Source organism: Carlito syrichta, unplaced genomic scaffold (assembly GCF_000164805.1).
Source record: "Carlito syrichta isolate Samal-C Ts95f unplaced genomic scaffold, Tarsius_syrichta-2.0.1 Scaffold305684, whole genome shotgun sequence".
In the NCBI taxonomy this organism is placed as follows: domain Eukaryota; kingdom Metazoa; phylum Chordata; class Mammalia; order Primates; family Tarsiidae; genus Carlito; species Carlito syrichta.
Genome location: NW_007249780.1, coordinates 576,422 through 602,002, shown reverse-complemented (window position 1 = coordinate 602,002; position 25,581 = coordinate 576,422). Strand labels below are relative to the sequence as shown.

Here is a 25,581-nt window from a genome sequence, read left to right as displayed (position 1 = left end):
TGGCCAACCACTGATGTAGGGAGTATTGGGGTCGAATCTGAGCAGAATAGAGCCTGTAAAGGGTGGGGTAAGATCCTCAGAAAATAATGCAGGATGCTGGGTGTCTAGTATTTTTACAGCTTTGCTTGCCTTTGACCTACCTCTTGTATTTCCTTTCCTTCCTAGGACTTCCTAATCATGTTTGTGCATCACTTGGCTACCATTGGGCTTATCACCTTCTCCTACATCACCAACATGGTTCGGGTGGGAACTCTGATCATGTGTCTACATGATGCCTCAGACTTCTTGCTGGAGGTAAAGACCCAACCCCTTTCTTCATCATTCCTCTTTTTTCCCCCTTCTTCCTATGTGAGAACTGATTTTCTCCCCAACTCAATTATCATCTTCCTTTCTCCAGGCAGCCAAGCTGGCCAATTACGCCAAGTTTCAGCGGCTCTGTGACACCCTCTTTGTGATCTTCAGTGCTGTTTTTATGGTCACTCGTCTCGGACTCTATCCATTCTGGTAAGTGCCTGGGCTGCGGAGCTGTGGTAAGTATGTAACCAATGATACCTTTTGCCAGTTCTAATTCTGCCAACTCAATTTTTCAATTCTATTCTATTTTTGCCAATAGAACACCAAGAACCTTATTGCCCTGTTTTTTCCTTGGCCTAAGCCGATCTTTATGGACTCTCCCAAGACCTCAGCTGCCTTATACCATATTTCTAGCAAGGTCTGATCCAGACTCAGAGTGATCAGCTCACTTCACTTCTGGTTTTCCTGACTCATCTCTGAGGAGCAGTCCTCATTCTATGCCTAAGTAATTCCTTTGCCTTCTTTTGCACTATTTAGTTTCTCAGACTCTTCTTGCTTGTGTTCTTCTCTATACCTTCTTCCCAACCTTGGCCAACACACACACAGACATAGGCACCTCTTTTCACTTCTATTTACTTTGTTTTGTTTTGTTTTGTTTGAGTTGGAGTCTCACTCCGTTGCCCAGGCTGGAGTGCAGTAGCACGCTAATGGCCACCCCAGGGTTGACCTGCTGGGCTCTGGCGATCCTTCTGCCTCAGCCTTCCAAGTAGCCAGAACTACAGGTGTATGCTACCACACCCAGCTAATTTTTGATTTATTGTAGAGACGAGATCTCACCAAGTTGTCCAGGCTGATCTCAAACCTGTGGGTTCAGGCAATCCACTCGCCTCGGCCTCGCAAAGTGCTGGGATTACAGACCGAGCCACCAAATCCGGCCTTGTTTTGTTTTTTTAGAGATAGGGTCTCACTGTGTTGCCCATGCTGTAATGCAGTGGCATGATCATTGTTCACTGCAGCCCTGAATTCCTTGGCTTAAGCAATCCTCCCACCTCAGCCTCCTGAGTAGCTGGAACTATAGGTGTGCACTAACAGCTAATTTTTAAAATTGTTTTAGGAAAAAAAAATTGTTTTAGAGATGGGGTCTCATTGTGTTGCCCAGGCTGTTCTCAAACTCCTGACCTCAAGTGATCCTCCTGCCTCAGCCTCCCAAGTCGTTAGGATTACAAATGTACTGTCTCCAGCTATCCTTTCACTTCTACACTCACTACTTTATGGTATAAAGTCCATGACTGTGGACTGGAGATTTTGCTTAGTCTGAGGGCATCAGCTACCTACTGTCCTATGTGTGCCTGAGGATAATGCTAAGGATTATAGTCCCATTGCTGTCCCAATTTTGTGAAACTTTCCGTATTTGAAGTGATAAATAATGTGACTTAATCCATTAATTCCTAAGATTTATATTTATATCTCTTCCTCTGTCCCTAAAGATAGAATCACCACAGGCTCCTCCCTTTCTTATTCTTTTCTCACAGTGGATTAATATCCCTGGAACTTCAACTAATACAAGGCTTGAGAGGACACACACAGGGTTTGCACCCCAAGGAACTCAGCTTCATCCCCATCTACCTAACTTTGACTCTAGAATCTGACTGTTGGTCTTCCACTTTTAGGATTTTGAACACGACCCTCTTTGAGAGCTGGGAGATGATCGGGCCCTATTCTTCTTGGTGGTTATTCAATGGCCTTCTCCTGATACTACAGGTTCTGCATGTCATCTGGTCCTACCTAATTGCACGAATTGCTTTCAAAGCTTTGATCCGGGGAAAGGTGAGGATGAAAGGTGGCTTCTTTCTTTGGTCTGTGTGGGAAGATGGGTGATAATCAACAGACCTTCTTTCCCCATCTAGCCTGGTGAGCCCCATCCACATTAGCAGACCAGGCAAAAAGACTAAGACTCCATAGTTGTTTTTTTTTCTATGAGTGATTAACCTTTTAAGCTATGATTTAGCTGTAAGAGGAAGGATCTACCTTTTTCTTGTCCTTTAAGAATGGCCAGGCTCAGTGGCTCAGCCTGTGATCCTGTGCTTTGGGAGGCCGAGGCGAGTGAATTGCCTGAGCCTGCGGGTTCAAGACCCGCCTGGGCAACTTGGCGAGACCTCATCTCTACAGTAAATCAAAAAAATTAGCTGGACGTGGGTAGCACATACCTATAGTTCCAGCTACTTGGAAGGCTGAGGTGGAAGGATGGCTGGAGCCCAGCAGGTCGAGGCTGCGGTGGCTGGGGGCATGCCACTGCACTCCACTCTGGGTGACAGAGTGAGACTCCAACTCAAAAAAAAAAAAAAGAATGGCTTTTATGGGTTGGACTTGGTGACTCAGCCTGTAATCCCAGCACTTTGGGAGGCCTAGGTGAGTGCCTGAGCCTGCAGGTTCGAGACCAGCCTGGGCAGCTTGGCGAGACCTCATCTCTACAATAAATCAAAAATTAGCTGGACGTGGTAGTGCGTGCCTATAGTTCTGGCTACTTGGAAGGCTGAGGCGAAAGGATTGCTAGAGCCCAGCAGATCAACACTGGACCGTGAGTGTGCCACTGCACTCCAGCCTGGGCGACAGAGTGAGAATTCAACTCAAAAAGAATGGCTTTTGTTAAAGAATAAGTAAGGTTAAGGGTTTTAGAAATGGCCTCAATCATTTCAACCCTTTACCTATTTACTTCAGCAGATTTCTTATTTTTGTTTGTAACATGCAGAGTTCCAAGATATGAACAGTATAAACGCAGATTGTTAGGTTGTCTAAGAATGGTGTGGTAGTTCACAAACCACCCCAAGATGACCATGCTGTGATATTCAATACAATTTATATGAGGAACTAAGTACCTGCCTCACCCCAGTGATGTATAATGGAAGGGTCCTAGCTGAATGGGCATGCAGTATGTCCATTACCTATCTTATGCCAAGAGCCAATGAAAGGTGCCATTTAATGATAAAACTCATAATTGAACTTTGCAAGTTCTGAAACATTATGATTAGCCCAAGAGCTAGGGATTTCAGCCTAAAGCAGTCCCAAGTGGGAGGGGCTCTGCTGGAGGAGGTATTGATACTAGGACCAACTGATGGAATGTAACCTAGCTGTTTCTGATCTCTTATGTTATTGTTCACTGTGGCTGCAATTGGTTTCAGAACTTGCTCAGTGTGCCTTTGCATCTTGCTGAAGCTATTGGACATCTCTGTTCTCCTTGCTTTTTTTTTTCCTGACCAGGTGACCTATCCAGGAAGGATTAGACCCAGACTCTGTACTCTCCACTCTTTTCTCACCTCCTTCCTTTTTTCTATGCCTGGCGGGAGCTGGACAGTTTCATCTCTTGCATGTAAGTGTATCTGTGCTTCTAGTACTCAGTGAAGCATGTCTTTGCATGTACTTCTCTTCCTTCCTGTTCTCCTTCCTTTTCCCCTTTGTTTGTCTCAGAGCCTGCCCTCTCTCCTCACCTGTGGGGGCCACTGTTGAATGGAGCTGAAGTTGCCAGATTCTTTCTCCTAAATTGAGGCAAGAGTTCAGTCTACTCTTTTCTTGAGTCTTCCTTTACCTCAAATCTAGATACACTCTGCCCTCTGGTGGAAATTTCCTAAAGATTAGGTAATCAATTAGTCATCTGGGCTCAGAGGTCAACAGCTATAATAAACTATAGAAGAACCATTCAATGCAAATCCTGAGTGCTAATGTAAAGCGAATGCTCACCTCTTTGGCAACAGCAGTTATAGCTTTATTCCTTTTCACTTCCTTCTTTACTTTACTTTTTAAAACAGCAACAAAAAGAACATACATTAATTTCCTTCAGTCCTGGAGGTCAGAAATCTGACACAGAAACTGGGTTTCTGTCCTTTACTTTTGTGGTCCAAGGCAGAGAGTTTGAAATATTTTGCTTGATTTGCAGGGTAGTCTAGATTGGAAAAGACTAACCCAGACACTTCATTTGAAAATACAAAAAAGCTCAGATTAATAGGCAAAGATTCACAGATGGTAGCATGTTTGGAATACTTTTCTTATTGACTGCCATTACATTTTTGTTTTCACTATACTGTGTATCTTGGGGATGCTGAAGTTTCACAAGAGAAGTGATTATGCTAGTGGGAAAGGGGAGAAGATTGGGAAACAGTGTCATGGGATAGTAGTACTTGAGCCTAGGAATAATAAACTTCTGAAAAAGGCCCATTATGGATCAGCTTTGGTGGCACAGCAAAACTCGGAATAACCAACATGAATAAATAACCAGTATAAATAAATGCTGTGTCCACAGCCACCAGAAGATAGAAGCACTGCTGACAGTCATCTGTATTGTTTGCACTGACCTTCCCTGTTCTTTGAGATAGAAGAGGGAAAAGTGTATCTAGAGTTTCCCTCAAACCTAAGCTCAATAAATGATGTCAGTTCTCTTAGGCTGGTCCTAAAAGATACATTCCTCTGCTAAAGCAGCTTCTATTTCATAGAGAACAGAATCAGAGAGGACAAGAGAAAACCAGAAAGCAGGCAAAGAATATTCATAACAGGAGCCATAGCCCCGGTAATACTTTGGGTTAGATGTCACTAGGAAGTAGACTAGATTGGTAACAGTGCTCAAACATGGGCTTTTTGAGCTTAGTCTATCTTAGGATTCTCTCCAGAAAGTTTTGTCTTCACTTTCCTGCATTTGGTCCCATCCTACCCAGGTATCTAAGGATGATCGCAGTGATGTGGAGAGCAGCTCAGAGGAAGAAGATGTGACTACCTGCACAAAAAGTCCCTGCGACAGTAGCTCCAGCAATGGTGCCAATCGGGTGAATGGCCACATGGGAGGCAGCTACTGGGCTGAAGAGTAAGGTAGTTGGTTTGGGGACTTAAGCACACATGAACTTGTAAGCCACTGGCAACACACCCCTCCTGGACCTCCCGACATCTACTCTTCTGTGGCTAGGGGGACTTCAAGGCATGGAGGAGAATCAAAGAAGCAAATATTTTTCACTTAAAAAAAATTCTGCCATTTTGTATTTAACAGCCTTCAGGTCCTTTCAATAATGTTATTTGCTCTGTGTGTGAGTGTGTGTGTGTGTGTGTGCATGCTTGTGCATGTGCATTTGTGCATATGCATGAATTTCATTGCCTGGGTTGGGGCACGATTCTGGACTGGGGCCTCTAGGCCTGGCTCCCTTTGAACCCACCTCAATCCTAGATTTGGCTGCATCTTGAATTATGCTGGCTCCAGACTATCCCATTCCTTTCTGCCCACGGCTCTTGAGGTTCTAAACCCTTGGACCATCTGAATGGAGCAGCTGGGATCAGCTCCAGGTTTCTGCACTGTTCCCCTTTTGGAGTTGGCGTATATCGTGTGATGAAGTTGTATGGAAACTGAACCGTGGACAGTGGCCAGGACTGCTGTGGCCGCGAGCTAGATCCCTTCCTACCACCTGACAGTGACAGGGACAGCTGCTGATACCTTGCTCTTGACTGAATGGTACGCAGGGAGGGGGGCGTGGAAGAGGGTGAGTGGGGAGCTGGAGGAGGACAGCAGCCACCGGTTCAGCAGTTAATGGTTTTATACTGTTGTTTACTCTTCTGTGATTAAAAGTGCTTCAACCCACCTCTACTGTTTCAACCTCTTTAGTAACTCTATCCCCAATTCCCTGAATTCATAAGCTAATTAAGAGCTTTTCAGGTCTTGAGGCCCTGGACACCAAATATTTCCTTCCTGTGCATGGTGGGAAGAGAATCAGCTGGGATGCCTACATTTTAGGGTTTTATGTTTTAAGAAAAATAGGTTTAGTGGGTCACAAGAACAATAAAGCAGATTAAAACATATATATAGGGGAACCAATAAAGGTTTTGGTTGAAAAGCTAAGACACCTTTAGTTAGATGTCTGTATTTCCCATTTTATTCACTACAGGGATTGCCAGTTGACATTTTAAGGCTGTGATAAATGGGTCTGAGCAGTTGTGTTCTGTTTTAGTTCTGCTTTCTCCTTTAGCCCATGGAGAAGCAGTCACCCTAATCCAGATCTTTCTCTAGTCGAGGCCTTGACAAAATAATTTCCCATTTAGTGAATGTTCAGATTATCAAAATATTTCCAAGTGCTCTTATGCCATATGGAGGGCTGCATGTGTGGAAATAAAGGAAAGTTGGAAGAAAATAAGTTATTGTTCTGAGAATCAGATACTCACCTGATATTCACTGACAATATAGGGTATTGAACCTACTAAATTTATCTTACTGACAGACAGAATCTTCTTCCACCACTCCCACCGCCAGACTGAATCTTAAAAAGACTTACTGTGGGACATAGGGAAATTAAGTTCTAAGTACTTATTTAGTCAGAGCTGATCAGGAATACTAAAAGTCAGGGCTTACATTTATTTATTTATGTAATTTTTGAGTCAGAGTCTCACCTTGTTGTCCAGGTTGGAGTGCAGTGGCATGCTCCCAGCCACTGCAGCCTCAACCTGCTGGGCTCAGGCGATCCTTCTGCCTCAACCTTTCAAGTAGCTGGAACTAAAGGCACATGCCACCATGCCTGGTTAAATTTTTGATTTATAGTAGAGATGAGGTCTCACCAAGTTGCCCAGGCTGGTCTCACCCCTGGACTCAGGCAATCTTCTCACCTCAGCCTCCCAAAGTGCTGGGATTATAGGCTTGAGCCACCGTTCCTAGCCAGGGCTTACATTTAATTCTTCAACATGCCATACTGTCATTGTGAAATATGAATGAAAATGCTTTTGAAAGTCAGGGGAAGGCTGGATGCAGTGGCTCATGCCTATGATCCCAGCGCCTTGGGAGGCTGAGGCAGCGGGACTGCTTAAGCCAAGGAATTTGAAACCAGCCAAGGCAACATAGTGATCCTTAGTCTCTACAAAAAAATTAGCCTGGTGTGGTGGCACACGCCTGTAGTCCCAGCTACTCAGGAAGCTGAGGCAGAAGGATTGCTTGAGTCCAGGAGATTGAGGCTGCAGTGAGCTGTGATCATGCCACTGTACTCCAGCCTGGGTGACAGAGTGAAACCCCTAACTCAAAAAAAAAAAAAAAAAAAGAAAAGAAAAAGAAAGATGAGATATGTATTCTGCCTTTTGAGGTTTGAATGATTGCTCTGTTAATACAAACTATGGTTGGCCCTGTTAATCTGACAAAAGATGAAACCAAGTGATAGAATAATAATAGCTAACATATAACTCTTAGTATATGCCAGGTGCTGTATTAAACACTTACATATGCTGGAGATGAGGCAAAAAAGGTTAACTTGCCTAAGGTCAAACAGCTAGTAAGGAATCAAATCCATAATCTCCATTTTTAACTGCTGTGCTATCTATAATATACTCTCTGTTAACCACTCTATTATCTATATTACCACTTCCCAACACTTTATAATGGGGAAGAATAGATGCTGCAGAAACATTTAGCCAGAGGGACAGACTGATTATAGTTTGCCTTGGATAGGTGAATTGAGATGATGATCCATTTTGGTATCAGGATCTTGTTCTGAAAAGGAACTGTGTGCATATAGCTGAAATGGGGGTGAGAGATAGGGTCCTGGAGGATTTGGATACAGAATTACAAAAAAATAGTGTTAATGGTGCCAAAAGACCATCACAAGGCCAGTTCCGTAGATGGCCTGGGAAGGTTTCATGCCTGAGAGGAAAGACCAAATTAGTGGAGAGCACGTTAAATACATCATTCCTACCAGAGAACTAGGAGTAATTGTAAGACAAATATGGCATTACCTCTCCTACGTTGACTATAAAAGAGTTTTAACATACTCCTTTATGAAAGAAGTATTTATTGAAAAATTATTGGCCAGTCTCTGACTCATACCTATTATCCTAGCACTTTGGGAAGCTGAGGCAAGAGGATTACTTGATCCCAGGCATTTGAGACCAGCCTAGGCAACATAGCAAGACCTTGTCACTACAAAAAATAAAAGAAAAATTAGCCAGGTATGGTGGCACTAGCCGTAGTCCCAGATGCTTGGGACGCTGAGGTGGAAGGATCGCCTGAGCCATTATCCTGCTACTTCACTCCAGCCTAGGCAACATAGGGTGAGACACCAACAAAAGGAAAAAAGGAATAAAAGGAAGGAAGGAAGCTAGCTTATGGTTGTATAGTGCTTTACTACTTAGAAAGTGATTTCACATAATATTGTAACTGAATTTTAAAACATTTCTGTATGATTCTCAAAGGTGATTAAATTTTTTTTAAAAGGTAAGAAAAAAGTAGGGATCATCAGCTCTTTGCACTTGTAGGCGTCTTGCAGATCACCTACCAGCAATTCAACCGTACTTTTTTTTTTTTTGAGTTGGAATCTCACTCTGTCGCCCAGACTGGAGTGCAGTGGCACGCTCGTGGCCACCGCCGCCTCGACTTGCTGGGCTCTGGCGATCCTTCCGCCTCAGCCTTCCAAGTAGCTGGAACTACAGGCGTGTGCTACCACACCCAGCTAATTTTTGATTTATTGTAGAGATGAGGTCTTGCCAAGTTGCCCAGGCGGGTCTCAAACCCGTGGGCTCAGGCAATCCACTCACCTCAGCCTCCCAAAGCATAGGATTACAGGCTGAGCCACCGAGCCCAGCTTCAACCACACTTTTTTACAAAATATTGAAAAATGAATCACCTTCTATTAAATGGTATAGCATTGGAACCAATTATTTTATTGTACTGATATTTGGTGAATAATGGAATTTTGGACATTGAAGAACTTCCCTATGGCAAAAAAAAAAATCAAAATTTTACATCTTATATTTTTCTAACGTGGTAACGTGTGAGTCACCAACAAACATGCATTGCAGGTTCATTAACACATATGCAATAGTAATTTGTTTGACATCTTCCACCTGGTATTTTCTATTTAAGCAGACCATACAGTCTTGTTTTCTTCCTCTCACCTTAATAATATGTAGTTTATTGTCCAGTCTGTCCTAAGATGAAATGGAAGGACATTCTCTTCCTACGTAATGCCAGCTGATATTTTTTTTTTTACATATATCCCAGTATATATTTCATCTCTTTGTTTTCTCTTACAGTTTGATTGGAAACGTCAAGGAAACATATGTTTTTGAAAAATTTACACTGGCATTTGTTTGTCCTGTATAATCACTAGCAATCTCTTTATGTCCCCTGAGAGGGGACATCTGAGTGGTTTGCTAGATTTACGACATTCCCTCTAAGAGGACATCTGAGTGCAAAGGGTTGATTATTCCCATTCCATAAATGAGTGTTGTGATTATCTAACACTATACAACAAACCACCTTAAAACATAGTGGCTGAACAGGACAGGTTTTTACTTCTCACGCTTGAGCTCAGTTGAAAGTATCTCATGCGGTCATAGTCAGATGGCAACTGGGAATCATTTGATAACTTGGCTGGATGGCCAAGGTGATTTACTTGCCTGGCTGTCAGTTGAGGCTGGCTGTTTCCTAGGAGCTCAGTCTACCCAAGTGCCTACACATGGTTTCTCCATTGTCTTGGGCCTTGCACAGGAGGCTCGGTTCCAGTAGGCGGGAAGCAGAAGCTGCTAGGCCATTTAAGAGAGTTGTCTAGAATTGGTACACATCACTGCCACTGTATTCTACTGATCAAAGTAGTCACAGGGACCACCATATTCAAGGTGGTAATGAGACAGACTCCACCTCCATGGAGAAGTGGCAAGGTCATTGAAGAAGAGCATGTGGAATGGGAGACATTGTTGCCGCTATCTTTGAAAAATTCACTTTGCCACAATGAGGAAACTAAGTCTCAGAAGTTGTTTTCAAAACACAAACAAGGCGGGCTCAGTAGCTCAGCCTATAATCCCAGCACTTTGGGAGGCCGAAGCGAGTAGATTGCCTGAGCCTGTGGGTTTGAGACCAGCCCAGGCAACTTGGCAAGACCTCGTCTATACAATTAAAAAAATAAAAAAATAAAAAACACAAACATCTTAGATTGCCAATCCTAATCCTAAAATTAATCATGAGTTTAGTTAGTAAATGATAGTACCCTGAATTTTTCTATTTATTTATTTATTTATTTATTTTTGAGTTGGAGTCTCACTCTGTCACCCAGACTAGAGTGCAGTGGCCCCTCCCGGCCGCTGCAGCCTTGACCTGCTGGACTCTGGCGATCCTTCCGCCTCAGCCTTCCAAGTAGCCGGAATTACAGGTGCATGCTACCATGCTCGGCTAATTTTTTGATTTATTGTAGAGATGAGGTCTCACCAAGTTGCCCAGGCAGGTCTCGAACCCGTGGGCTCAGGCAATCCACTCACCTCAGCCTCCCAAGACGCGGGATTACAGGCTGAGGCACCGAGCCTGGCTATCTATTTTTTGAGTCACAGTCTCACTCTGCTGCCCAGGCTGGAGTGCAGTGGCATCAACCTGCTGGGCTCTTACAATCCTTCTGCCTCAGCCTTGGAACTGTAAGCATGCACCACCATGCCTGGCTAATTTTTTGATTTACTGTAGAGGCAAGGTCTCACCAAGTTGCCCAGGCTGGTCTCGCACCTCTGGGCTCAGGCCATCCTCTCATCTCTGTCTCCTAAAGTGCTGGGATAACAGGCGTGATTGCTGCGCCTGTCCAGAACTCTGAATTTAAACCAAATTCTTCAGACTTTAGAACTAATATTCATGCAGGAAGATATTTTCAGTTCAGTAACACATTTATTAAGTGCCTGCCTTATGACAGGCACTGTGGCAGAAACTGAGGACACAAAGATGAACACGTTCTGGTTTCTATCCTCAGAGGGCTCATAGTCCAGTAAGAAAAAGAAGATAATATGATGTGATAAGAACTATTCTAAAATGTTCTTGGCAAGGTAGAAGAAAACTTGAAGCCAGGCTCGATGGCTCAGCCTGTAATCCCGCGCTTTGGGAAGCTGAGGTGAGTGGATTGCCTGAGCCCACGGGTTCGAGACCTGCCTGGGCAACTTGGCGAGACCTCATCTCTACAATAAATCAAAAGAGTAGCTGGGCATAGTTGCGCGTGTTTGTAGTTCCAGCTACTTGGAAGGCTGAGGTGGAAGGATCACCAGAGCCCAGCAGGGTGAGGCTGCGGTGGCCAGGAGCGGCCACTGTACTCTAGTCTGGGTGACGGAGTGAGACTCCAACTCAAAAAAAAAGGAGAAGAAGAAAACTTGAAAGTGGAGCTGGGCCATTAAAGATAAGTAGAGATTTGCTGGGCAGACAAGGAATGGAAGGTTATTATGCCTTAGAAGAGATGTGAGAGTATGTGAAAAATATCAGTTCTGGCATAAGTCACTATGCCCAGTTTATTTTTTGTAGAGATAAGGTCTCACTGTGTTGCCCAGGCTGGTCTCAAACTCCTGGGCCGACCTTCCTCCTTAGCCTCCCAAAGTGCCTGGATTACAGGTTTGAATCACTGTGTTTGGCAGTTGTATCAAAAATCCACCCAATTTGCAAAAAAGAAAGCAAGAAAATTTGAATGTCTGGGCTTGTGGGGTTGAAAAACTCTTGAGAATTCTAAATCCTGGGGCTGGTGATTTTGAGAACCTTCCTCCAGTGAATTTGAGTCTACTTTCTGTGTGGTCTGGTAATCAGCACCATTCCCACCCGATCTCCAGGTAAGATCCTGCATAAAAATTGGTTTCAGATCAGTTATCCACGGTACTGCTCTGGAGAGATGTACATGATGATACAGACAACAGGGAACTCTAGACTGACCTCCCCCCTACCCTTGCCAAAAGCTTAATCAAGCCTGCAACACATAACTAACAGAATACTAATATCCAGGATATATAAGGAACTGCCTACTCATTTAAAAAATAAGAAAAGGGGAGGAGGAGAAGCAAAGGACATAAATAGGCAATCCCTAGAGGGTATATATACTAATGGCCAATAAATAAATAAAAAGGTGCTTAACTATCAAAAATCAATATGTAAGTCAAAATTAATAGACGCCACCTCACTAACAGAATAGGAAAATGCTGACAAGGGTGAGGTTGACATAGCTACTTGGGAAAAGCAACTTAACAACTAGTAAAGCTAAATCCTAGTAATAATTCCTTTTTTGGAGAAACTAGCATGTAGGCACAAGAAAGCACAAAGGTACTCACTGCACTGCTATTTTTTTATAAGCAAGTAAAAGTGGGAATAACCTAATGATCTTTCATGAGCGAAATGGAATAAATTGACATGCTCATTCCATGGGCTGTACGCAGCAGCTAAAATAAATTAAGTTCTCCTGTCAGTATGGATATTAGTCTTGGGTTCTCCAGAACAACAGAACCAGTAAGATACATAGAAGAAAGAGACTTACTATAAAGAATTGGCTTCTTAGTTCTGGGGGCTAAGAAGTATCAAGATTTGCAATTAGCAAGCTAGAAAGTCAAAGTTATAGTTCAAGTCCAAAGGCCTGAAAACCAAGAGATGGTGTGAGTTCTAGTCTGAGTCCAAGTAAGAAGGCAGAAGACCAATGTTCCAGCTGGAAGACAGTCTCTTCTTTTTTGTTCTACGTAGGCCTTCAGTGGATTGATGAGGCCCATTCCCATCTGCTTTATTCAGTCAACCAATGTATACAAGGTCTGACAAATTCACAAACTTCCCACCATGCACTTACATTGGCAGCACTGTACAAACAACTCAGTAAGGTTTCATAACCATGGTATATCAGTGTCTCACAGCTGTGTTCATGTCGACATGTGGCAGTGCTTGCTGAGTGGCATTCATTGTTGCATGTTTTTGTGTGCCGTAGTGAGAATGTCAGAGCTTAGAGCAATAAACATTAAATTTCTTGTTAAACTTGGCAAGAGTGGAAGTGAAATCAAGGACATGTTAATTCAAGTTTATGGGGATAATGCCCTAAAGAAAACAGTAGCATACAAATGGGTTAAGCGTTTTTCTGAAGGAAGAGAAAGCACTACTGATGAAGAGAGGTCAGGATGGCCAGTAATGAGCAGAAGTGACGAAAACACTGCAAAACTTTGTTGACTGTGTATTGAAATCGTCAGCTGACTGTGAGAAGCACAGCAGACTAAATAAACATTGATAGAGAAACAGAAGAAACTGAAAATGTTGGAATGAAAAGAGGGTGTGCAGAAATGGTCCTGAGGGAGCTCCTGCATCACGACAATGCACCAGCTCACACAGCACTGTCTGTGAGGGAGTTTTTAGCCAGTAAATAACTATTGGAACACCCTCCCTACTCACTGATCTGACCCCCAATGACGTTTTTTCTCTACCTGAAGATAAAGAAAATATTGAAAGGAAGACACTTTTATGACATTCAGGACATTAAGGGTAATACAACAGCTCTGATGGCCATTCCCAAAAAAGAATTCCCAAACTGCTTTGATGCGTGAACTAGGCACTGGTATCAGTGCATAACTTCTCGATGGGAGTACTTCAAAGGTAACCGTAATGATATTCGGCAATTAGGTATACAGCACTTTTTGTAGAATGAGTTCCCAAACTTTTTTTTTGAGTCAGAGTCTCAGTTACCCAGGCTGGAGTACAATGGCTTGCTCAGGCCACCCCTACGTCGACCTGCTGGGCTCAGGTGATCCTTCCGCCTCAGCCTTCCAAGTAGCTGGGACTACAGGCACACACTATCATACCTGGCTAATTTTTTTTTAATATATTGTAGAGACGAGGTTTTGCCAAATTGCCCAGACTGGTCTCGAACCCCTGGGCTCAGGCAATTCTCTCACCTCAGCCCAAGTGCTGGGGTTACAGGCTTGAGCCACACCTGGTCAGAGTTCCCAAACTTAACTGTTGGACCGTGTATGTTAATAACAAACAGAAATACCCTTATAGACATACCCATGATAATGTTTAACCAAATGCCTGGGTACCCCATGACCCAGTCAAGTTGACATATAAAATGAACCATCACAGGCCGGGTATGGTGGCTCAAGCCTGTAATCCCAGCACTTTGGGAAGCCGAGGTGAAAGGATTGCCTGAGCCTGCTGGTTTGAGACCAGTGTGGGCAATTTGGTGAGACCTCGTCTCTACAATAAATCACAAAAACTAGCAGGGCGTGGTGGCATGCATCTGTAGTTCCAGCTACTTGGAAGGCTGAGGCAGAAGGATCGCCGGAGCCCAGCAGGCTGAGGCTGTGGTGGAGGTGAGCGTGCCACTGCCCTCCTCTAGCCTGGGTGACAAGAGTGAGACTCCAACTCAAAAAAAAAAAAAGAACCATCACAATGGAAAAATATCAGAAACATGATCTGAGTGAAAAATATGAGTTGCAAAATATGTCCCATTTGATGCAATTAACATTACTTTTTAACCCAAAAATAACAGTAAGGGGACTTCTATAGTAAAGTACAGAAACACACAGCAGTGTGTTTCTGGATTGATAGTGTTTATCTTTGGGGAGAGAAAATACGGGAAGATGGGTACATGGTATATTTTAATTTTGGTGGTTGCTCTTTAGGTTTGTAATTCTTCATAATTTCAAGTTGTCTTTTGTTTGTTTTGTTATTTTTTGAGTTGGAGTCTCACTCTGTCGCCCAGACTGGAGTGCAGTGGCCGCCCCTGGCCACCGCAGCCTCGACCTGCTGGGCTCCAGAGATCCTTCCACCTCAGCCTTCCAAGTAGCTGGAACTACAGGTGTGCGCTACCATGCCTGGCTAATTTTTTGATTTATTGTAGAGTTGAGGTCTTGCCAAGTTGCCCACGCGGGTCTTGAACCCGCGGGCTCAGGCAATTCACTCACCTCAGCCTCCCAAGGCGCAGGATTACAGGCTGAGCCACTGAGCCCGGCCAAGTTTTTTTTTTTTTTGAGTTGGAGTCTCACTCTGTCGCCCAGACTGGAGTGCAGTGGCTGTTCCTGGCCACCGCAGCCTCGACCTTCTGGGCTCCGGCGATCCTTCCACCTCAGCCTTTCAAGTAGCTGGAACTACAGGTACGCGCTACTTCGCTCGGCTGAGTTTTTGATTTATTGTAAAGATGAGGTCTCCCCAAGTTGCCCAGGAGGGTCTCGAACCTGTGGGCAAAGTTTTTTTTAAATGTAAAAAATATGTGAATTTCAGGGAACTGTAATCTTTTGGAGCTGGACCAAGGTGGCAGGAGATAAGAATAGAAAGACAGCTGGGGGCCAGATGGTGAAGAACCTTGAATATCATGCTGAAGAGCTAAATTTCAGCTGGAAGTTCATTGGGGGCCTCAAAGGTTTAAAGCAGAAAAGTGAGTCTTCAAAAAACGTCACAGTCATGGAGAGCACTGTCCTACAACCTGGAACAAGACTTTAGAGAATATGGGTCATGTCCTTATAAACAAGTGTTCTTTGAATTGGGTCCTACAGCGGGACGAGATTAAGGTTGTCTGTGAGGCCAGGCACTGTGGCCCATGCCTGTAATCCCAGCACTTTGGGAGGCAGAGGCAAGAGGATTGCCTGAGACCAGCCTGGACAACATGGTGAGACCTCATCTCTACGATAAATTTTTTAAAAACTAGCCAGGCATGGTAGCACATGCCTATGTTTCCAGCTGCTTGGAAGGCTGAGGCAGAAGGATCACCTGAGCCCAACAGGTTGAGGCTGCAGTGGCCATGAACGTGCCACTGCACTCCAGCTTGGGCGACAGAGTAAGACTCTGACTCAAAAAAAAAAAAAAAAAAGTTATCTGTGTCACCTTCACCTCAGCCATCTGTGTGTGGTTCTGTGTTTTTTGTTCAGTAAGGTCTCCCATAGGGCAGTCTCATCAAGAAGAGTTCAGCCACAAGCCCTAGACCTATTTTTTAAAAAGTAAATATGGAATCTGCTTTCACTCAAATCACTGCTCTGTAAGATCACCTTCAAAAACAATACTAAATTTTTTGGCAGCAACATGACTTTGTTGTCCAATGGTTATTACCTGGATTCTTTGTGGCTTAATTGCTCCCTCCAGTAAGGTTTCCAGGACAAGCTATAATCCTGCCACCAAAGTTGACCCTGATTAACATGGTTGGAAAGCCATAGTGTCCCCCAACTTGCCCACAAGTGCGTCCTTCCTGAGTCTTTGGTCTCTGAGAAAAAGAAACCAAAGAGAATTCAACCAACATCTTTTTTTTTTTTGAGTTGGAGTCTTACTGTGTCACCCAGGCTGGAGTACAGTAGCACACTCATGGCCACAACCTTGACCTGCCGCACTCAGGCGATCCTTCCACCTCAGCCTTCCAAATAGCTGGAACTACAGACACATACCACCACACCCAGCTAATTTTTTGATTTATTGTAGAGATGAGGTCTCGCCAAGTTGCCTAGGCTGGTCTTGAACCCCTGAGCTCAGACAATCCTCTCGCCTCTGCCTCCCAAAGTGCTGGGATTATAGGCGTGAGCCACCGTGCCTGGCCATATACTTATTTATGCACATGTAAACACACTGAAAATGGTCTAGAAGAATACACCAAACTGGTAGTACTGGTTATTTATGAGTAGAGAAATGGAACTGGGGGACAGAGATAGGGGCGAACAAGGGTACTTTTACTAATTTATGTTTACATTGAAATTATGTTCATGTGTTGAGTCTTGACCTTAAGAAGCTTAAAGAGGCCTGGGCTCAATCCCAGCACTTTGGGAGACCCAGGCAAATGGATTGCCTGATTCCGCAGGTTCGATACTAGCCTGGGCAACTTGGTGAGACCTCGTCTCTACAATTAAAAAAAAAAAAAAGTTAGCTGGGCATGGTAGCATGTGCCTGTAGTTCCAGCCACTTGGAAGGCTGAGACAGGATCGCCGAAGCCCAGCAGGTTGATGCTGGGGTGGCCGTGAGCGTGCCACTGTACTCTAGCCTGGATGACAGAGTGAGACTCCAACACAAAAAAAAAAAAAAATAAAAGAAGCTTAAAGAGTAGTAAATGTGATACATATAAATACATTTCTTTTTTTTTTTTTTCTTAAAAACCAAAAACTGGGCAACCCCCTCAGGTCCCCTCCCAGTTGGGAGCTTTTCTGTATTCTCAATAAATCCTGCTTTAAAAAAAGAAGAAAAGCCGGGCTCGGTGGCTCAGCCTGTAATCCCACGCCTTTGGGAGGCTGACGTGAGTGGACTGCCTGAGCCCGCGGGTTCGAGACCCACCTGGGCAATTTGGCGAGACCTCATCTCTACAATAAATCAAAAAATTCGCCAGACATGGTAGCGTGCGCCTGTAGTTCCAACTACTTGGAAGGCTGAGGCGGAAGGATCGCCGGAGCCCAGCAGGTCAAGGCTGTGGTGGCCGGGAGCGTCCACTGCACTCCAGTCTGGGCGACAGAGTGAGACTCCAACTCAAAAAAAAAAACAAAAAACAACAACGACAACAAAAAATACCACATGCTACCATATTTCCAGTACCCAGAATTAACACATCTAACATTTTCCCATTTTCAGTCTTATATAAAAGAAACAATGAATTAAAAACTCATCACTCAGGCTGGAGTGCAGTGGCACAATCACAGCTCACAGCAGCCTCTATCTCCTGGGCTCAGGTAATCCCTCTACCTCCATCTCCTGAGTAGTTGGGACTATAGGCATGCACCACCACACCCAGCTAGATTTTTGAGCTGCAAAGCTCAAAATGGAATGGTCGCAGGAATATCTGACTTCACAGTGAGGTTTTACCTTGTACTTTGTTTTCTCCCTTTTTGAGTGGAAATCTCACGCTATTGACTAGGCTGGAGTGCAGTGGCAAGCTTATGATCACCACAGCCTTGACTTGCTGGGCTCAGGTGATTCTTCCACCTCAGCCTTCCAAGCGGCTGGAACTACAGGTGTGTGCCACCACACCTGGCTAATTTTTTATTTATTGTAGAGACAAGGTCTCACCATGTTGACCAGGCTGGTCTCAAACCCCTAGGCCCAAGTAATACTCTTTCCTCCGCCTCCCAAAGTGCTGGAATTACAGGCATGAGCCACCACGCACAGCTCACTTCATTTTCTTTCAAATCTTTTCACGTCTCTGCAATAAGACTGCAGGTAGATTTCCTGTGCAGTAGCACAGGGAGAGATGCACCCTTATGCTTACACTCTCACTGAGCTGAAGGAGGCACACGGCTTTACTGTACACTGCCCGACAGCCCTTCCTCCCAGGAGCCATCCTCCTGCTCTGTGTGTGATTTGATTAGAGTTCTCAAACAAGGACCTGTGCTTTCTTTGATACAGAGGCAGGTGCATGTGTGGCCATGGTGGCCAGCACATCCCATTACCTACACACACTAACTGGTCCAGAAATGAGTTTTTTCAGAGCATTTACATAAATCCTGGGACAGTGTTTTCTCTGAGATCATGAGAACGGATACTATGACCCCCAAAACCATATGTTACCTACTTCATGGGTGGCAGGGCTCAAGATAAGGTAATCCAGTCTATGACTAGAAACCTGGTAGTCAGGGCTCCATTTGTGAGGTCCATACACTGGGTCAACAAAATCACCAAGACACAGACATGGCAAAATATTTAATGTCTATAGGTACACCTTGCCCTCACATTCCTATAATGATTCAACAGCCTCCACCACTGTCAAGCTGGCACAGACTGGCACAACCAGAGAAACCATAGGCACTTTCTTCCAGCAGGATTTGAAAACCATTGAGGCCCCAGTCCTCTTGACCTGGAAATGATGGTAGGTGAGGTCTTTCCACAGCATACCTTGGGCCTCTCTGCTCAAGAGAAAAAGCCCCTAGTTCTACAGGATTCCTGAGGTCTTCTGGTCTTCTGCGGCCTGGCGCCGGGACTTGCGCAGCTGGAGGTAGTGGTAGGCTCGGACACTGCAGAGGTAGCCGCCGTACACAGTGAGGAGCATCATGGAGGTGGAAAAGGTCTTGTAGCCAATGTCAGCTAGCTGCTTGGCAGTTGGCATGCTGTCCCCTGCAAAGACAGACTGAATTTAGCCGGAGATAAGGCCTCGTCTGCCTGGCCTATTTACATGTTTAAGACCATTCCATAACTTCTCCGTCCTGCTTTGACTCCATGCTAAATGGCCCCTACATGGAAGCCAGTATCTTATGTGGATACTGGAGGATATATTGCCTGGGGACTCTAGGATTCCAAAGGGCAAATAAGGTCTGTGTGCAGGACAGAACTGAAGCTGGAAGCAGGTGCCCCCAAATGTCATTACAGCTAACACCTGGCCCTCCACGCCTATGGAGAGAAGTGACTGGCACAGACCAGAAACAACTGCTCCTAACTGCACTTCAAGCATCTATCAGTTCTTCTGGCTACTGGGAACTAATGGAGGAGCCAGGAATTAAACATTGGCAGTGAATTACTCTCTGTAGGAGGATCAAATGGGAATCTCTCAGGCAATATCCAATGTGTTTTCCCATAAAAACCTCTTTCATGGTGGTTACTTCCCAAGTTAGCACTAAAGTATGTTTAAGCCATAATATTCCTGAAATAGTGACAACAGTACTTCTATATTATTTCAATTATACTTAACCTTCTATAGCATTAATTCTAAGTTCCAAGCGTGACACTAAGAGCCTGTCCTATGGGCTAAAAAGAAACTTACTGGGTCCCCGGGAAATTGTTAACTCATGTTTGCATGAAATAAATTACCCCTAATTTAACTGTTCCTGGATATTCTGGGCTAGGGAACAAGAGAAAGTTCAGTAGAGAATCCCTCATTCAGAACAAAATGTTCCTCCGTTGGGGACTATGAATGTTCTTAGGCTCCTCTCTGTCATGGAAATTGAAATTTAAAGACTGACTAAAACTGGTGAGAAAAAGGTTTCTTAAAAGTCAAGAAGGCAGGGCTCCGTGGCTCAGCCTGTAATCCCGCGCTTTGGGAGGCAGAGTTGAGTGGATTGCCTGAGCCCGCGGGTTCGAGACCCTCCTGGGCAACTTGGTGAGACCTCATCTCTACAATAAATCAAAAAATTAGCCAGGCGTGGTAGCGTGCGCCTGTAATTCCAGCTACTTGAAAGGTTGAGGCGGAAGGATCGCCGGAGCCCAGCAGGTCAAGGCTGCGGTGGCCGGGAGTGTGTCACTGCACTCCAGTCTGGGCAACAGAGTAAGACTTCAACTCAAAAAAAAAAAAAAGTCAAGAAGAGGCTGGGCTCAGTGGTTCAGCCTGTAATCCCACCACTTTGGGAGGCTGAGGTGAGTGGATTGCCTGAGTCTGCAGGTTCAAGACAAGACTGAGCAACTTGGCGAGACCTCGTCTCTACAATAAAAAAAAACAGCCAGGCGTGGTAGCACGTGTCAGTGGTTCTGGCTACTCGGAAGGCTGAGGGGGAAGGATCGCCAGAGCCCAGCAGGTCAACACTGGGGTAGCCATGAGTGTGTGTGCCACTGCACTCCAGCCTGGGTGAAGGAGTGAAACTCCAACTCAAAAAAAAAAAAAAAGTCAAGAAGAGTGCCTCAATAAAAAAATTTTAAACACACTCACACACATACATATTTTTTAAACTGAGCGTGGTACCTCTCAGGGACACAGGGAGGCTGCTGGAGCTGCGAAAGAGTGATAAATGGCAGGGAAAGGCAAGACTTACAAGTGCCAGCTTATAGCTAGGAGGGGAAGGACTCAGGGACCTTGGGACCCAGTCCTGAGGACCCTGGGGGGAGCTGGCTCCCACGGGCCTGTCAGTGAGGCCTGAGAGGACCCCACTTTTAGTTCTAGCAGCTTGCTCCCCACCTACTGGCGCTCAGCACTGCAGGCAGAAAGACATTTTTTCAAAGTATAAATCGCATCCTGTCACTCCTCTGCTTGGACCCTTCGTTGGTATCTCACACAGATCAAAAACATTCACAGCAGCCTGCAAGGTCTACTTGCTCTGCATTCTGCGCACACATGCAACCCAAAAGAGTCAAGAAGAACTTGGAAGAAGAAAAGCCCAGGATTAGCTGGTCAGGGGCTGAGAAGCAGGAAAAGACATGTGAGTGCCTCTCAGTAAACCCTAAGGGTGACCATTTCCTTTTGGACAGGCCTTGAGGGTAGACCCCACACTGAGCTGAGGCAGTTTCTCTGAATTATAATCCCACCATGGAAAGTGATACTAAGTAAAGCCAGAGGAAGAAAACCAAATGTCACAAGTTCAAGATCAGAAAGAGCCGGGCTCGGTGGCTCAGCCTGTAATCCCGTGCCTTTGGGAGGCTGAGGTGAGTGGATTGCCTGAGCCTGCGGGTTTGAGACCCACCTGGGCAACTTGGTTAGACCTCATCTTTACAATAAACCAAAATGAACTGGGCGTGGTAGCCCGTGCCTGTAGTTTCAGCTAGTTGGAAGGCTGAGGCGGAAGGATCGCCGGAGCCCAGCAGGTCAAGGCTGCGGGGGCCGGGAGCGGACACTGCACTCCAGTCTGGGCGACAGAGTGAGACTCCAACTCAAAAAAAAAAAAAAAAAATATCAGAAAGGGCTGCATTCAGGATATCTGAGGTTTGCAATGACCTCAAGCTGTGCATGAGATAGTGAAGAAAACAGACACCAGACAACACTAAGGCAGGAGACAAGCGCCTACAGAGAATGCAGCCTTCAACCTCCCCCTTACTTATTCTTTCTCCTTCCATCTCCATCACCCTGGTCAGATGCGAACCAATTCTAGGCTGGGGAAGAGAGCTGGAAGCATTCACCAGTCAACAAAGAAACAGGACAGCTTGGCTGGAAGAGTGATGCAAGACCAACTAGTAGACATAATCCTGGTGGCTAGAGCCTTACTTCCAAGTCTCTCGTCTAATCCATCCTGAGATTCTCCTAATTTCACAGATGCTGAGCTAAAGCAGGGACAGTAGAGACAGAGAGGACAGATCCATAAGTTATTTTGGAAGTAGGACAGGATTTATCAAATGGATGGATGAAGGCAAAGCTGAAAATACCTCCAAGTTAGGAAACTTTGTGGACTGGGATACTGTTAACAGAAATAAGAAAAAAGAGAAGACATATGTGCCATTGTATGTGCAGGGTGGTGGCAGTGTCAGTCAACAAGATCATGAGCTGGTTTTGAACATGTTAAGACTACGATGCAGGCCGAGCTTGGTGGCTCAGCCTGTAATCCCAGCACTTTGGGAGGCTGAGGCGAGAGGATTGCCTGAGCCCGCGGGTTCAAGACCCGCCCAGGCAACTTGGCAGGAGACCTCAACTCTACAATAAATAAAAAACTAGCCGGGCGTGGTAACGCACGCCTTTAGTTCCAGCTACTTGGAAGGCTGAGGCGGTAGGATCGCCGGAGCCCAGCAGGTTGAGGATGCGGTGGCCAGGAGTGTGCCACTGTACTCCAGTCTGGGCGACAGAGTGAGACTCCAACTCAAAACAAACAAACAAACAAAAAAAAAAAACAATGCTTGGCCAGGCAGAGTGGCTCATGCCTATATTCCCAGCACTTTGGGAGGCTGAGGTGAGAGGACTGCCTGAGCCCATGGGTTCAAGACCAGCCTGGGCAACTTGACGAGACTTCATCTCTACAATAAATCAAGAAATTAGCTGGGCATGGTGGCACATGCCTGTAGTTCCAGCTACTTGGAAGGCAGAGGTAGAAGGATTACCTGAGCCCAGCTGGTCGAGGCTGCGGTGGCTGGGAGCGTGCCACTGCACTCCAGACAGGGCGACAGAGTGAGATCTTACCTCAAAAAAATAAAAAAACTATGATGCTCAACACAACATTCATGTGATGGTGTCTACCATACACATGGGAATGTAAACCTAGACAGATCTTGGGAGAGAAGCTGCATTTCAGATATAGATGGAGGTAACAAGTAACACCAAAGCAGAGGATAAGACCAGAAAGAGAAAAGTCAACAGTCTGAAGAAGGAAACAAGGAAAAAAGGCAGATAGGAAATTCCAGAAACATCTAGTGGGCTTTTTCATTTAATTACATCCCCTTTCCTGGTTGGAAATCATTGCTGTGGCCAGCCAGGCGCGGTGGCTCAAGCCTATAATCTCAACACTTCGGGAGGATGAGGTGAGAGGATTGCCTGAGCCCACGGGTTCCAGACCAACCTGGGCAACTTGGTGAGATCTCATCTCTACAATAAATTAAAAAATTAGCTGGGCATGGTGGCATGTGACTGCGGTTCTAGCTATTTGGAAGGCTAAGGTTAAAGGATCACCTAAGCCCAGCAGGTAGAGGCTACAGTGGCTGTGAGCATGCCACTACACTCCACCCTGGGTGACAGTGAGACTCCAACTTCAAAAAAAACAAAAAAGAAAGAAAAGAAAAGAAAATCACTGCTGTTAGGTTCATAGAGACCTGGCAAAAAATTAAAAACTCACTGCTGTATCAAGTCACTGCCACTGATGAAGATGTGATTTACCTTTCTAGTGTGTTAGCCTAGAATAAAAATTGGGGGCTAGGTGCAGTGGCCCACACCTGTAATCCCAGCACTTTGGGAGGCCAAGGCAGGCGAACTGCTTGACGCCAGGAGTTTGAGACAAGCCTGGGCAATACAGTGAGACTCCCATCTTTACAAAAAGAATAGCCAGTGTGGTGGCTAACACCTGTAGTCCTCGCTACTTGCAAGGTTGAGGTTGCATGCTCACCTGAACTCAGGAGTTCAAGGCGACAGTGAGCCAAGATCTTGCCACTTCACTCCAGCCTGGGAAACAGAGCAAGACTTTGTCTCTAAAAAAATAAAAAATAAATTGGGAAGCCGAGGAGAAAGGATTGCCTGAGCCCATGGGTTCGAGAACAGCCTGGGCAATTTGATGAGACCTCAACTCTACAATACATCAAAAAAAATAAAAATAAAATAACTTAAAAACTGGAAATCACTATTGCACTGCAAAGTTAACTGCCACAAAGACTGGTCAGATGGTGGGAATGGGCAACTACGTCACTGGTAAGCCTAGGCACTGAACTGGAACAGACAATATAGGCACCAAGGAGAGCATGGATTCTTAGCCAGGACTGACAGAAACGGAATATCAGAAGTACCCCCAACACCCCCCACCCCACCCTTTCCCCAAAGATAACAACTGATGGGCTAGGGCAGCGGCTTGAGAAGGCAATAAGATCAAGAAAATTCTACTTTTGTTTATTAATAAGGAAGATCTGAATATCTTCTAAAAGGGAGAGCTAAACTGAGGATAAAAGTAGTGGGGTGGGCATGATATAACCAGATCGAAGATGGCTGAGGAAAAGATGAGATTAGAAGCCTGGGTAGCCAGGTGCAGTGGCTCACACCTACAATCCCAGCATTTTGGGAGGCCCAGGTGAGAGGACTGCCTGAGCCCATGGGTTCAAGACCAGCCTAGGCAACTTGGCAAGACCTCATCTCTACAATAAATAAAAAATTAGCCAGCTGTGGTCATCCACACCTGTGGTTCCAGTTACTTGGAAGGCTGAGGTGGAAGGATCGCCTGAGCCCAGCAGGTCAAGGCTGTGGTAGCCATGAGCGTGCCACTGCACTCCACCCTGGGCAACAGAGTGACTCCAACTCAAAAAAAAAAGAAAGAAAGAAAGAAAAAAGAAAAAGCCTGGGTAGAAGGATTAGCCTTGGAAACAAAGAAAACTTTTATTGCCAAAATGTTCCCATCTGAAAGACATCTATTTTTCTCAAAGCACAAAAAACTGGGTCTCTGGCTGGGCACAGTGGCTCATGCCCATAATCCCAGCACTTTAAGTGGCAGAGGCAGGAGGACTACTTGAGCCCAGGAGTTCCAGACCAGCCTAGGCAACATAGTGAACCCCCAGAGCCAAGGCCACAAAATGATACCCCAACTCAGAAAAAAAAAAAAAGAGTCTGGGTCTCTGTTATGGAGTAATGGGCTGGACTGCAGTTTCAGAAAAACAGGAAGAAACAGAATTATATGAAAAATGTAGGGGTGCAATTTGCAAGGATTATGTAGCTCTTCTCTTTTTCTGCCCTGTAAACATGGGAGGCCCCCAAGGCTGTTCCCTCCCTGGAAAACTCATCCCCTCAAATGTATTATCTCAGCTTAGACTCCTCATTTTCTTATTTGTATAAATATATGGGGTACATGTCCAATTGTGTTACGTGAAGAGATTACTAGTGGTCAAATCAGGGCTTTTAGGGTATCCATTGTCATTTATCTTTTACGTGGCACTTAGAATACATTATGCCATGAAGGCCACTGCAAAGAACATGGCAAGGCTGGGCGCAATGGCTCACATTTGTAATCCCAGTTCTTTGGGAGGCCGAGGCGGGAGGATTGCTTGAGTCTAGGAGTTCGAGACCAGCCTGGGCAATAGAGCAAGACTTCCATCTCCACAAAAATGTTTTAAAAATAGCTGAGTGTGGTGGCACGCGCCTATAGTACCAGCTACTTGGGAGGCTGAAGTGGAAAGATCGATCTACCTGAGCCCAGGATGTCGAGGCTGAGGTGGCCGTGTGCGTGGCACGTGGCACTGCACTTCAGTCTGGGTGACAGAGACCTCGACCCCCCCCATCCCCACAAAAAAAAAAAAAAAAAAAAAAAAAAAAAAAA

General features: G+C 45.2%; 2 protein-coding genes across 4 annotated transcripts in view; one reads left to right on the top strand and one right to left on the bottom strand.

Moving 5' to 3' along the window:
- The window catches only part of CERS5 (ceramide synthase 5), a 38,189-nt gene extending 32,283 nt beyond the window's left edge, over positions 1-5,906 (top strand). For 2 of the 3 annotated variants that reach the window (XM_008062276.2, XM_021714596.1), the window contains 4 exons: positions 166-294; positions 398-504; positions 1,965-2,121; positions 4,998-5,906. In XM_008062276.2, coding sequence (XP_008060467.1) covers positions 166-294; positions 398-504; positions 1,965-2,121; positions 4,998-5,147 — 543 coding nt within the window. In that variant the 3' untranslated portion in view covers positions 5,148-5,906. Of the gene's footprint in view, positions 1-165; positions 295-397; positions 505-1,964; positions 2,122-3,552; positions 3,662-4,997 lie in introns of all 3 variants that reach the window. The other variant, XM_021714595.1, reaches the window with a different exon arrangement.
- Positions 5,907-18,640: 12,734 nt separating this feature from the next.
- The window catches only part of LOC103264585 (cytochrome c oxidase assembly protein COX14), a 7,432-nt gene continuing 491 nt past the window's right edge, over positions 18,641-25,581 (bottom strand). The window contains exon 2 of the mRNA XM_008062275.2: positions 18,641-19,066. Within this exon, the coding sequence (XP_008060466.1) occupies positions 18,885-19,058 (174 nt within the window). The 5' untranslated portion in view covers positions 19,059-19,066 and the 3' untranslated portion in view covers positions 18,641-18,884. The remainder of the gene's footprint in view (positions 19,067-25,581) is intronic.